Source organism: Rhinopithecus bieti, unplaced genomic scaffold, assembly GCF_001698545.2.
Source record: "Rhinopithecus bieti isolate Rb0 unplaced genomic scaffold, ASM169854v2 scaffold_73599, whole genome shotgun sequence".
Lineage (NCBI taxonomy): Eukaryota > Metazoa > Chordata > Mammalia > Primates > Cercopithecidae > Rhinopithecus > Rhinopithecus bieti.
In genome coordinates, this window is record NW_016827349.1 from 89544 (window position 1) to 104181 (window position 14638).

General features: G+C 44.1%; 1 protein-coding gene across 4 annotated transcripts in view; it reads left to right on the top strand.

The window, feature by feature from the left end:
• Positions 1-14638, top strand: part of PTPN3 (protein tyrosine phosphatase non-receptor type 3) — a 121609-nt gene that overhangs the window by 54625 nt on the left and 52346 nt on the right. For all 4 annotated transcript variants that reach the window (XM_017863784.1, XM_017863785.1, XM_017863787.1 and 1 more), the window contains 3 exons: positions 5987-6107; positions 7257-7344; positions 10872-10960. In XM_017863784.1, coding sequence (XP_017719273.1) covers positions 5987-6107; positions 7257-7344; positions 10872-10960 — 298 coding nt within the window. The remainder of the gene's footprint in view (positions 1-5986; positions 6108-7256; positions 7345-10871; positions 10961-14638) is intronic.

Genomic DNA, 14638 nt, shown 5'->3' on the forward strand with positions numbered 1-14638 from the left:
TTTTCTTCAAGGCTGGTTTAAACTGGAGTGGGAATCCGCTTGTTCAGTCAGCAAAACTTCATCGAGGGCATATTCCCTTCCATGTCCTGTGGGTAGATGCTGGGTAGGCATAATGAAAAGAACCAGATGAGATACCCAGATGAGAGCAAAATGTCACTTGATAGTGGCTAGCTTTGTGGTAGCAATACAGTTCATCAGCATAGTACTTAGGTAGAGCCATTTGCAGCTCAAGACCTAAGAAATCTGTACCTTCCCATAAGCCCAAATCATCTTGGCCTATTACCCTGTTGACCTACTGTGTGGTAGACAGTTAAGGCAGCAAGATGGTCAGGTCTGAGAGCAGGCACTGGCTGAACTACACACTCTGCTCTGGTCTCAGAACAGGCAAAATAGCAAGAGAAGGCTGACCGGGACTGCTGAGGTGGCCCTAGGTCTGCCTACTTCCCTACCAGCAAAGAACAGAAATGAGGGAAGTGAAGAGCAAGGTGGCTGGACCTGCAGCTTACCCACCCATCTGCATGGAACCAGGAAGTGGAGGGCAGGGGACATCAAAGATGACCACCTGTGATCCTATTCACGAGTAAGACGAGACCCAGAGTTAGTCTCTCCATTGATCCTGCATCTCCTCTTCCCCTAGTGGGAAACTCAAGACAGGTGAATGGGCCTGGGTGAATTTGAACCTTCCCTTCTCCCCACAATATGCCTGGGACAGGCCTGGCCATGTCACATCCGTATGGGAAGTGGCATGGTCACCAGTCAGCTTGTATTCTTATGATCTCTAGACCTTGTGAACTCTGTCTCTGCCAGGCCAATCAGCTGAGGAGACTGAGCTTCCCCATATCTCAGAGCGAGTTTGGTGTTCACAGACTGAGCTTTAGGTTTATGAGGCAGGAGCACTAACTAGAATATAGGCACATTCAGTTTAAATCCTGGCATCCCTGGCCAGGTGTCGTGGCTCACGCATGTAATCCCAGTACTTTGGGAGGCTGAGACAGGAGGATCCCTTGAACCCCGGAGTTTGAGACCAGCCTGGGTATTATAGTAGGACCCTGTCTCTGTGAAAACTAAAGAATTAGCTGGGCATGGTAGCGTGCACTTGTAGTCCTCATACTTTCTAAGGCTGAGGCAGGAGGATCACTTGATCCCAGGATGTCGAGACCAGCATGGGCAACACTGTGAAACCCCATCTCTACAAAAAATAGAAAAATTAGCTGGGTGTGGTGGTGCAGTGCCTGTAGTCCCAGCTACTAGGGAGACTGAGGGGGGAGTATCTATTGAGCCCCAGAGGTTGAGGCTGCAGTGAGCCATAATCATGCCACTGCACTCCAGCCTTTGTGACAGAGTGAGACCCTGTCTCAAAAAAAAAAAAAAAAAAAATTCTGATGTCTCTGATAACCAGTTATGTGGGATTGCCTCTCCAAATCTTGGTTTTCTCACCTGTGAAATTGAGGTAACAAGTGGTTTAAGACAGCTCTCAATATGGCTACTTGGTTCAAATTAAGCAGAAATGTGAAGGTGATCTGTAACTAAAAATTCTTTATTGTTGGACCATCCCTGGCTGATTCACTGAGAACTGGACTGGAGCCATATACGTAGGTCTTGCCTTTTCCACTTGTACCTGCCTGACTTTGAGCTTCTCCAGACCTCAGTTTCATGACCTGACACATGAGGATAATAAGTGTCTCCTTCAATGGTTGTAGTGAAGAGGAAATGAGTTACTGTATGTAAAACTATTAGAATAGTGCATGGCATGTGGCAAGTGTTAGCTCTTACTGTATTTTCATTATCTGCCCAGAAGAAAGCTGTCAGGGAATTGCTTATTGTAAACAGTAAATTCTATTTAGAGTAAAATTTAAGAACCAAATAATTCTGTGCCAGGCTTTAGTAGTCAGATTCCCTTCTGCAAAGAACTGATAGAATGGGGGCTAACAAAGTTGTGGGCACCTAAAAAGTACAAACTGGCTTCAGTAGAAATATTAACAGTACTATCGAGCTAATAGAATCATGGCTTATCAGGCAAGCAGTTTTAAGTATAAGCTTTTATCCCTCCACCCTCAATAAATATATATATATATTGCAGAGCATACATTTCTTTAAGATTAATACTTGCACCAGGCATGGTGGTTCACGCCTGTAATCTCAGCACTTTGGGAGGCTGAGGCAGGTGGATTGCTTGAGCCCAGGAATTTGAGACCAGCTTGGACAACATGGTGATACCCTGTCTCTACAAAATATACAAAAATTAGCCAGGTGTGGTGGTACACCCCTGTAGTTCAAGCTACTAGGGAGGCAGAGGTGAGAGGATTATTTGAGCCCTGGAGGTCGAGGCTGCAGTGAGCCATAATTGCACCACTACACTCCAGCCTGGGCAACAGAGCGAGACTCTGTCTCAAAAAAAATTAATTATTGTATATGAAATTACTGGATCAAAAGGTATGCCTATATTTTATGATATATTCTGCTAAATTCTTCCAAGAGAGGCATCTAATATAAAGTCCAGCACAGTGGTTTGCACCTGTAATCCCAGCTACTCAAGATACTGAGGTGGGAGGATGTCTTGAGCCCAGGAATTTGAGGCTGCAGTGAGCCACGATCGTGCCACTGCACGTCAGCCTGAGCAACAGAGCAACCCCATCTCTTAAAAAAAAAACAACAACAAAAAAAAACAGTGATCTGCAGGTAAAGTACCCAAAAATACACAATGGTGAAAAATTGTTAATGGCCTGTCAAGGCTTTATGAGGCTCAAAGAATAAAGTACATTTTTTGGAAATATATGTTTATTCCAGAATGTTCCCTGCACCTCTGCCACATAGAGGTCTGCACCAGCCTCCGGGTGCACAGATGGATAAAACACACTGCTCTCCCCAAGGAGTCTACAGCCTGTAGGGAGGCAGATGCGGATGGTACTAGCGGTGGAGATGGCCACCAGGGATGCACTTCATCCTGCTTGGGGATGGGGGGGAACATCCTAGGAATGACCCCTGAGAACCATCTCTAAGATCAGGTTGGAGTTGGATGAATAGCAGGTAAAAGACTTTCCCAGTACAACAGCCAGGCAGCTTGAAATGCTGTACGTTGGAACCTGGGATATACCCTCTCTGTGCTGCAAAACATAAAATACTGTCAACCAGAAGAAAGCATGGAACTTAAAAAGACAAGGTATTTCCCACATAAGCACTTCCTTTTTTGTTTGCTATAATTAACTTTTGTATGTGTTGCTTTCTTACAGATAGGAAAATGGATTACTTAGGAGTTTGGAGCATATAGTATAGTAAGTAGGTAAGAGTAGGGACGGTGGTCAGAGTCTAGCCTCCAAATTAGCAGCTGAGCAACTGTGGCAGGCCCCTTTGGGTCTGTTTCCTTATCTGTTCAGTGAGGATAAAAAGCATTGCCTATATGACAGGGTTATCATGAGTATCAAGTGGGATGATGTCATTGAAATCGATGTGAAACCGCCCTGTGTTTTGCAAATGTTTGTTTATCACTGTTTAACTTTGTTTCCCCCTAGTGGTTAGCATAGAGCTTTGCACAGAGTAGCCTTTTAGGATTTAAAGGGAAAACCACCCCACAGGGAGGCTCATTGGTTGTGTTCGAAGTTTAGAACATTTGTCAGCAACTTGCCTAAAGAGAGAACCTTGCTGTTCATGTTTGCAGAATGATACCAGGGATGGGACTGTTAACTGGTATGATGGATAACCTTATTGGGATCCAGGAGGCTCTCCATCAGCCAATGAAACCAACGGAGTAAAGGTTCATAGGACTCCACCTTGAGACTCAGGAAAGTCATTTACAGCATTTGGTTGGCCTTTGGGGACATGACTGCTGTCATCAAATGACCAGCAGCGGCTCACAGGCCTGGCAGGCAGGCTGGTGGGGTGGTAGGATCTCTAACTGGGGTTCAGATCACCTGGGTTCTGATCTTGACCCTGTCCTAAAGGTCTCTTTTCCTTTCCAGACCTCAATTTCTTCACTCTTAACATGAGGACTTTGAAGGAAGTGATTCTAATGCTTTCTAGCACTTTTCCTCACTGGGCATGCTGTGTCACGGCATTTAAATGATTTCATGTGAACACATTATGTACGCTTAACCCAGCACAAACTTACCAGCCACATAGCCTTGATGTTTCTTTCCACAACTTGGCCACATTTGACTGACCTTAACAGCCTCTGGTCTAACCTTGACCAAGTCTGCATGCATTGGTCACTTGGCTCTCTGCCCTTTTCCCCTTCCAGAATTGAACTTTGCATCAGCCTCTGTACAGATCAGTTCTGAGCACCCAAATTTCTGAGCACCTACTGTGTGCCATGCCTGGTGCTGGGCCCTAAAGGTGAGTCTGACCCACTCCCAGCATTTGAGGCACAGTGTAGGAAGGAAACAGATCCCTTCATTATGGTGTGAATCTCAAAGAGCAGCCCTGTGGGATGAGGGCAGTTAGGTGAGCAACGCTGAGTGAGACATAACCTTTGCATCTGCCCTTTTTTTTTTTTTCTTTTTTGAAACAGAGTCTGGCTCTGTCACCCAGGCTGGAATACAGTGGCGCAGTCTCGGTTCACTGCAACCTCCGCCTTCCGGGTTCAAGCGATTCTCATGCCTCAGCCTCCCAAGTAGCTGGGATTACAGGCATGCGCCACCATGCCTGGCTAATTTTTGTATTCATATTAGAGACGGGGTTTCACCATGTTTGCTAGGCTGGTCTCAAACCCCTGACTGCAGGTAGAGGAGTTATTTGATTTGGAAATCTTTGGTGTTGAATTGAGAATCCTCAGGAGCCTCCTGGCATTGCGGCCAGCTGCAGGAAGGAATTCATTAAAATATTTGGAATGATCAGGGCTAGTTTTTTTTTTTTTTTTTAAGATGAAGTAGAAGCTTTTTTTTGTTTGTTTGTCAAGAAAATGGAATACGAGATCAGTTGCCCCATTAGAGCTAGAGATTATCTTCTTCTGTTTTTAGACAAATGGGAAAACTTTGTGGAGAAAGGAAATGGATGTCCTCAGGTCCCATAAGCCTGGTCCTTGGCTCTTCACCTGGTGCCAGCCTTTTTTCCAGTTTCCTCAATGTTCTAGACACCCAAATGGTTTGAGTCCTTGGGGTAGCCATGGACACTTGTACAGGTTGAACACTGCACAACTCTCAAGAATGCCCATCACATCATAGGCATCAACAATTCATTTCACGTTGGCAGACAACAGTCAAGGGTCTCAAGCGAGCAGTACCATTTGGCCAAGGGGCTAGTCTTGAAGTCACTCTTCCTTTTCCCCCTGCACCTGCAGGTCCCTAATGTGATTCCCCTGATAGCCCCAGAATCTCTCTTCATATCTTCTGACTCCCCTTAGAATGTGTCTTTCTCCCTAGGAACTTTGCTGTTGCCTGAGCCCTGACCATTCGTCCCCACTCACTCCCACCCCTTGTCCCTATGGCCTCTGAACATACCCTGGTCCCCTTTCTTCCACATCTCCCTGAATCCCAGGTGATGGGTCGGGATGCAGAGAGTGGTCAGGTCTGCATGGCCTCCCTTCTGCCTACAACCAGTTTTTAGAGCAGATTGGTCCAGTGTCATGGTAACCTTGGAGTATGGCAGAGAAAGCCTGCACCGGGCGTGGCATACAAATTGTGGCATTTTCTTTATGTGTTCTCTATCCAGTGGCATGAGTGCAAACTGCTGTGCTGACCACAGTATATGGAAGAGGTATGGGATTAGAACAGGGCCTAGGTTCAAACACCATCTCCTGATTTTCTCCCTCTGTGTCCTTGGGAAGAATGAGAATTTGGTTGGATCATGTGTAATAGTATCTTAGCCCATAGTGAAGGCTCAGATAAGTGTGGAGTCTGGAGCTAGTGAGAAGCTTCAGTTCGTGTGGTGCAGAACTTACCGGAAGAGTATTTCCAATTAATGTTATTCTGGTGATGCTATAGATGCTTATAAATACAGACCATATTAAAAAGGCAAAACTAATTATGATTTTCCCCTTATTCTGTCTTGATAGCTCATTTTGGAGACTATAATTCTTCCGTACATCATCCAGGCTATCTTTCCGATAGTCAGTTTATACCCGATCAAAATGATGACTTTTTAACAAAAGTCGAATCTCTGCATGAGCAGCACAGGTGAGGGGGGCTGGGGTGGCCTACTTTGGGAACTTGGGTCGGGTATTTTCAGACATCATATCCCTTTGTGTTTGATGCAACCTCTTTCTTTTGTGCATGAATCCTCTTTCAAGATGTCGGGGGTTTTTGAACCTTTGAGCTGGTATGGTGGCAGATATATTTGGCATAACTAGCATTTCTGTAAAGTGTAAATTCCAGTAAGAGTTTAGGGTGATGGCTGCTGCATCCTTTTCAGGATGTCATTGAAATCAGTAAATTCCTGAAGGAAATGCCCATTTTGAAATCTGATTGCCCCACCAATGGACTGTACCAAGGTAAATCTCTTAGCAGTTTACCACATTTGATAAAACAAGCTGTTCCTTCAGGTCTTGTTAAACAGACAGACAGATAGACGTGCAGCGCTGACCAGTCTCCTGTGTTCAGTTCGTGAAAAGTGCTCTATGTCCAAGTGAGGAGCATGAGTCTTCTGCAGTTGCCCCTGCATATTTGTTGCGAGCCTTAGCTCCAACACATATGCCCAATTCTGGCTGCTCTTCCCCTTCCTCATTTCACTTAAAGCTACAGCAGCAGCTGTTCAGTCCGGGTCAAATAAAGGCCACCCTGACCAAGAAGGCCAGCTCTCAAGGGGCTGCTTTCTTCTTGGGAAAGCCATAAAAACAAAGGCCAGGCAACCAAGCGTCCTTTTAAGAAAGCACTGCCAAACCTCTCTCCCAGAATTACTCCCAGGGCAGAAGTCAATGTCCTAAAATAGTACGGGGCCAGTGGCGTTTGAAAGTTTGAGGCGACTGCCAAAAGAAGAGATAAAGGCAGAGAGACCTAAAGATTCCCTACGAATTAGCAACTTGGAATAATTAGGGCAGGGATTCTGAAAGGTAACAGTCTTCTACGTCTGAATATTGAGAGCCCACTAAAGGAAGTATTATTTAATTTAAAAACGAGAGGGTTAGAGGGAGTCAAATTCAATGGATAAGAAGAAAAACTTGCTTTAGTAGAATTTAGTATTAGATTGCTTAAGATTGATAACGTAAGGCATTTAAATAACCTTACAGAAATGGTATCAAATGATCAAATGTTCTAGATTTTTTTTAAATTGGAGATAATGCCCTCTATTTATTGGATGAACTCTGCTTTTTGTCTTTTCTTCTGTAGTGGGCTAAAACAATCAGAAGCAGAATCCTGCTATATCAACATAGCACGGACCCTCGACTTCTATGGAGTAGAACTGCACAGTGGTAGGGTATGTATTCTTGTTATGTCTTGGATCAAACATTATGTTTTTATTTTAATCTCTGAGAGTTTGAAAACTTCTTTGATGAAACCATTTCTTTTCATTGTAACAGGACTTTTAAAAGATATTTGGAAGGTTTATTAAGTAATACTGAATTTTGTGTTGGTCATTTGTCCAATTGCTTTTTTTTAATGTTTGCTTTTGTACTTGAAGACTTTCCTTTTGAGAGGTTAGGGGCTTAGAAACTGGTAATTTTGTAAGACCATTTTATATTACGGTTTTAAAAGGCAAAAAATAGGTATGAATTCATTTTTCAAGTGACAGTTTAAGGGGCCAAGATTTCTACTTAATCTCAAGTGCTGCCCAAATTGGAGCTAGGTACTCAAATATGATAGTTTTTTTTAAAAAGACTATGGTGGTTTGATTGTGAAAATCAATAAATATTTGAAATTAGTTGTGGCCATTTTAACAGGATTTACTAACATTTGTCATCTGCCAAGCAATTTCTATGCACCAGTGGATTATTTCCTGCAGTAATACCATGAGTTCCGTGTATTATCATTAACCCCATTTTACAGATGGAGAAACTGATACTCAGGGACTTAACCGAGGTCACACAGCACACAAGTTGTAGCTTCAGCACATGACCCCTCACTGTCTAATTAGCATCTGACCTTTCAGCAGTGACATACGTTTTCTACCTGATTGGCCCATATCATATCCAAAAGGAAGCAAATATTAATTGAGCACCTACTAAATACTAACCTTTATCTAGATGCTTTCATATGAGACCATAAGGTCTCTCATACGGGATCATAGAAGCCTTGTGAAATTGACATTCTAGTTATCCCCATTTTATAGATGAGAAAACAGGCTCATAGAGATTGAGTAAATGATCAAATTTTAAATCTATGTATTTTCATAATTTATAGAAACACTTTATTTTTGTTTCACTTCGGTCCCTTTATAGTCCTGTGAGGTAGGCAAGTCAAGTTGTGATATAGGAAATAAGGAAGGAAAATGATCTTACAAAATATCAGCTTTGGGACTTGACCATTCATTTTTATTCCATTTGCAAATAATATTTTATCTTAGATAGACTGTTTCAGAGAACTTCAGTCGTTGGTGAAGTAGGACTTTATATCTGCCTGAGTTGAGCTGTGCTCTCCCACCCCAAGAACTGTCAGTGAAATGACCCTCAAGGGCTGTGAAGCCAGATGATACCTGCGTGGCTAAGACCCCCAAGGTATCAGAGGGGGTTTGGTCATGCTAGGCTATTCTACATGAACTAAAAACCCCTAAATCTCCATAGCTTCGTATCACAAGGTTTATCTTTCAGTAATTCAAAGCTTGCATTGAGTCCAGGAGTCTTCCAGGGCAGCCCCCGACCCCATCCATTGCAATAACTCAGCAGTCGAGGCTGCTTCCATGTCATGGCTGTCTTCCCATGTGGCCTCCATGTTTGTCACAAGGGAACAGGAAGCTGCAGGGTTACATACCAGCTCTTAAATGCTTCAGCCCGAAAGAGACATACATTCCTCCTGCTCAGAGCACAGTGGCCAGAACTAGTCACCGGGCTCTGCCCTCTGCAAGGGGAGCTGGGAAATGTGGGGTTGGGCCTGGGAGTTGAGTGGACAGTAACTGTGCTGCAGGGGTTGAAATGCATGCTGAAAGACCACAGGATTAGGAGATTTGAGACCTGGTCTTTGGCCCACCCAAACCATTCATTTATTTTCTTGTTCACTCAGTTTTGATTTCCTTTGCTAATTTGTTCTGTCACACCTGCTTCATACTCTCTCTGTTGTGATCTCAAGTATCACATTTAAATGCAATTCTATCCTTCATCAGTCAAATTTGGTTTTGTTGTAAGCGTGTGATTTCGGTTGGGTACTGAAAGTGAGTACTCTCTGGACTTTCCACCATATCAGCACTGTTTCGTTTGTCCAGTTTCTCTAACTCCATGTTCACATTGCGGTTCGCAAATGATCTGTCCCACGGCAAAGGGGAATGGACGTTTCTTATGCCTTCCACATGCCGAACTTTCTTCTAGAAGCTCCACATGCCAAGCCCCCTTCTAGGTTTTATCTTCTCTCATTTCGGCCAGATAAAAACCCTTCGAGGTGGATTCTATCATCTTTGTTGTACAAGAAGAAAAACTGAGTCTCAGGAGCCCAAAATAATACAGCTAGTAGGTGCCAGACTGAAGGTTCACGCTCAGTTGTAACTGACTCAAACTGTGCCCTTTCTTTATAATTACTAGTATCTGGGCCAGGCACAGTGGCTCATGCCTTTAATCCCAGCATTTTGGGAGGCTGAGGCAGGAGGATCCTTAAGCCCAGGAGTTCAAGACCAGCCTAGGCAGCATAGTGTGACCCCATCTCTACAAAAAATTAAAAATTAGCTGGCCGTGGTGGCACATGCCTGTAGTCCCAGCTACTTGGGAAGCTGAGGCTGGAGGATCACTTGAGCCCAGGAGGTTGAGGCTGCAGTGAGCCATGTTTGCACCACTGCACTCCAGCCTGGGCGTCAAAGCGAGACACTGTCTCTCAGAGAAAAGCCAAACAAACAAAAACCAAATATCTGATTGGGAAAACAAGAAAGTAAATGACTCAAGAAGAGGAACTATTTTGTTTTTAAATTTTATTTGTGATCACCTTGTTCTCAAACAGATTTAAAACAGCTTGTAGTGGCTGTGTCTTCTGTATCCTCACTGTCCACAGCAATGCCCAGCACTTAGGCTTGTATAAATGTTGGATACATTGGATTTAGAAGCAACTTTTTTTTTTTTTCTTAAACAGGGTCTCCCTCTGCTGCCTAGGCTGGAGCATGGTGGCACAGTCATGGCTCACTGCAGTCTCAGCTTTGCAGGCTCAAGCAGTCCTCCCACCTCAGCCTCCTGAGTAGCTGGGACTACAGGCATGTGCTACCACACCCAGCTAATTTTTTGTGTTGTTTTGTAGAGACAGGGTTTCGCTGTGTTGCCCAGGTTGGCCTCAAACTCCTGGGCTCAAGGGATCCACCCTCCTTGGCCTCATAAAGTACTGGGATTATAGGCGTGAGCCACCTCACCGAGCCAGCATTTATTTCTTAAGTAGATTTAGAATCAGCAGTTCTAAACTTATACATTTTCATCATCATTTCGTAACAGCTAAAGCCTTTACAGTAATGGAAATTGAGATTTGTAAAAAGCTTTGCAAAGGGGTGAGGCCTTTCTGATTTAGTGCTGATTGTTGAAAATTTAAAGCTTGAGTGTTCATTTAAATGATTCCATGGAATGAGTGGGCTTATTTGGTAACTTTCTAGACCAGTGGCACCCACATGTTGCTTGACAGGCTGTGTTCATTTTAGAAGAATTTGGTACTTAGTACTTGGATCTTAAGTATCTGTTAAGTGGGGCTTTTTGCCTGTTTTCAGAGCATTTTCCCGTTTGGAGCCTAAACATATTACTATTTATAACAGCGTGGGTGCTTTAAAGTCACCAGAGGGCAGAAGCATGACTGTAACACTCTGTGGATCTGAGATCTTCCTTTTTACAGGATCTGCACAATTTAGACCTAATGATTGGAATTGCTTCTGCGGGCATTGCTGTGTACCGAAAATACATTTGCACAAGTTTCTATCCTTGGTAAGTGCAAACAGTTCTCATTATTTTCTGAATCATGCTTTAAAAATATGCCGAACAAAAGTAATGTTACCTCCCTTTCTAAACGTTTTATTTCAAAGAAAGGGATAGCGATTCCCCCCCCCCCCCACCCCCGATTTTTTAACTCTCACCCTAAATTTGATCCAGATCTTAGTACTTAGAAATTTGAGTGTTTGGTTTTCATTAGCATTCCCCCTCCCCCAACTCACCCTGTGGTTTGGGATACTCTGGAACCTGTGGATAAAATGGCCCACCCAGGGGCCGGCCTTGCATTAAGGAATTTTTCCCGTAGTGCATTGCGTCCAGATTCAGAGAAGAGTTTCTCTGGTCGGAAACCATAGTTTCATTCTGTTTCTCGGTTATTATTGGACTTACCAAGTGTCCAGCCTGTTCTAAAATTAAAAACCAAAGCATACAACGGTGCTTGTCCTCTGACTCACAGGCCTGATAGGAAGAGATCCTGTAGGCCAGCCTGCCCACATTACTCGTGAGGAAATCTGAATTTTGGAGAGAAGTTTGAGTTTAAGTGCCAGGCAACAGGGAGCTTTCTTTAGGGGAAAACCCACCCCCAAAAATACAACATCTACATAATGATAGCATGATGGTCAAGGAATGGGCATAGCACGGCATCGCACCCAGGAAACGTAGAGGAGAGTTTGAGATATCGCAGATGGCAGGAGATGCAATGAAAAGGACAAACGAGGAAGAAACATGGAGTTTTGGCCAAAACAGTGGCAGCAAGGGAAGGAAGTTAGGAAATGGGGATATAAAAGATTTGGTGCCAGGTATGTGCCACACAGATGACCTTTGACGTCTAAACTGTCCCAGCTTGGAACATAGAATTCATTACCTGAAACACAAAGGTATCACACAGGCATTATTATAACAGAAAAAAAACCTGAAGTAACTTAAGTAAAAATTATGGAGTAGTTATATAATAATATATATAATATTAATGAGAATAATATAAACTCTGTTTTAATATCCTATTAATATATACCAGACTAATATATATTACACATAAATATATAATTATATAATATATAACAAAATTATTAATAGCAGTAATTCTTATTGCATGGTTACTGTGTCCAAATCCTGTTACTGTGTATTTTCTTTGATTTATCTCCTTTAAACTGGAAATAGGCCTATATAGGTTATTATCCCCATTTTCACAGAGGAGGAAACAGAGATACAAAGAAATTAAGTAAGAACCTGTCCAGAGTCACACAGCTAATAATCAGAGTAATTGAAACTCACATCAGAGTCCAGCTCCAGAGCCTGGACTTTTGTTTCAACGCTAAAAATGGTATTTGTAGGAAAATGCTTAAGTAGGATACATACTTGTAGACAGTGTTCAGTTAAGTTTCAATATATCTATTTTCCAAAACCAAAAAATAGGACAGCCCTGTTCAATTTGACACAAAAATCAGTGTAACAGATAGCAGGGTCTTCTCTCCATCTGTCATTCACCTCCTGTCTGTTAGAAGCCCCTCAGAGGAAGCAAGAAACTCCAGCCTGCTTGGTGGGCTGGGGTGTGCCCAGGCAGCTCTCTGGCTCGCTCAGGACTAAGATCAGGCTAAGTAGAGGGCACAGTGGGCACAGGGCTCATTTTTCTGCACCCAGCCCCTCCAATGCTGGGGGCTTCCTCCAGGTGCCACGGGCCTAAAGACCCCTGGATCCAGCTTAACTGTGGCCAAACCTCCTAAGGGCCCACAGACAAGGGCTGGACCCTCACATTGTGGAGAAGATGTGGGTCCCACAGGGTCACTGCAGGAGAGAGAAGTGGGAGACTTGGTCAGGAGAAGCAGGTTTGTGAACAGAAACCTTTTCGGCAGAGCCTGCAGGGACTCTCCAACCCCTGGGCTCACCCACAGATCTGCTGAAGCCTCCCTAACCCTTCAACATCAAGCCATCTCCTGTCAAGGCCTGGCCCCTGCCTCCAGTGCAAACCTCAGAGACCAGCGGGGAGGCCAGCACCAGATGGTGACCCCAGGGTGACTAGGGAGGTGCATGGGCAAATGCCCAAGAGGGGCAGGACATAAGAAGGGCCCTGAGCATGCAGGGAAGGGCACTCACCAGGATCTGAATACCAGCTGAGCTTTGGCCCAAGGAAAATTCTAGAGAAGAAGGGGCAGGGTATATACGTCCAGAGACGAGAGAGAACCCAGCTAGTGAGTCAGGAGTAGCTGGGGCAGGCCAGGCTGGAGCTGGCCATGGAGCTGGCCATGGCAGGAGAGGGGCCAGGTCATGGAGGGCTTCACAGGCCATAGGAGTCTATAGGCTCAGTTCTTAGTGCTCTTATGAGACTAGGCATTCCTGCATGCAGTGCTTGCAGTGTTCATAGTTACAGTGATTTACTTCTATGCATCATTCTTTATGTGGTACCTGTCTCCCTCACTGGATTATAAGCCTCTGGATGGCAGTGGCTCCATGTCTTCTTCCCTCTGTCCCCAGGGCCTGCCATAGGACTTTGTACATCCTAGGCTCTCAGTGTGTGTGTGTGTATGTGTGTTTTCTTATGAATGAGTGAAGGGCAGTAGGGAGCCCCCCTGAGGCCCCAAGCCTGGAAACGACAGAGTTCATGTCTGTACATAATCAGATTTGACAGCTCAGGGAGAGAGCTGTCAGGTTGGGAAATTGGGGTCAGCATGGGAAAGGGATGCTGAACTGGAGCCCTAGGAACCATAGGAGGCCTGCCAGGCCCTCCTACCCCTGTATATGAAGCCAGGGTTGGGGGGAGTAAGAGGTCCACAGACTCCCATGGGCCAAAAAAGCAATGTGAGAACTCAAAAGGGAGTTGGTTCTTCCGACTCGTTCTGCAGAACAGGAATTTTTGCATCTGCCAATTGGCACAGAAGAATCGTGAGGAGACTCCCCAGACTTCAGGGAGATGGCAGAGCAGTAACACACTAGAAAGAGTATCTCTAAAAGGGGTGAGCCCAAATACCCTTCTCATCCTTAGACTATTAACCTGCAGTCACCCAAAAAAATTTACTTCACAGTTACATCTACCAACAGATTATTGAAAATATATGTGTATTAGGTAATATTTCATATGTAATAGAGGTATATTGCTGATCCTTCTGGGGGAATGTCCCATGAATAGTTCAACTTTCTTTTTACCTACACAGCCTCTCCATTCTAGAATGCTCTACCAAGGTCTTTATATGATCCTAGAAAATAGTAAAATTCCTTCATTTCCCTAAAAGTATTTCAGAAGTGAAGATTCCAGCAGGGAAATATGCACCCTTTGTATGGATTGCAGACGTTTTGCATAAATGAATGATAGTCAACCCTTGGTGTACTTGGGGTTCCAAGACCACTTGTAGTTACCAAAATCTGCACAGACTTGTCACACACTTGGCTCCGCAGAACTCGTGTATATGAAAAGGCAGCCCTTTGTATATGTGGGTTTCGCATCCTGCAAATACTGCATTTTCTGTCCATGTTTGGTTAAAAAGAGTCCCCCAGATAGTGGACCCCACGTAGTTCAAACCTTTGTTGATCAAGGGTCAACTGTAAATTTATTTTAAAAGTTATGTTTTTAATTAAAGGAACAAGCATTGCAGGCCTACTGTGTGTCAAGGTAGGGACTTGACATTCCTACTCTGCTTGAATCCTCACAAGGCCACTCTCTGAGAAGGGCAGAGTTTTCAC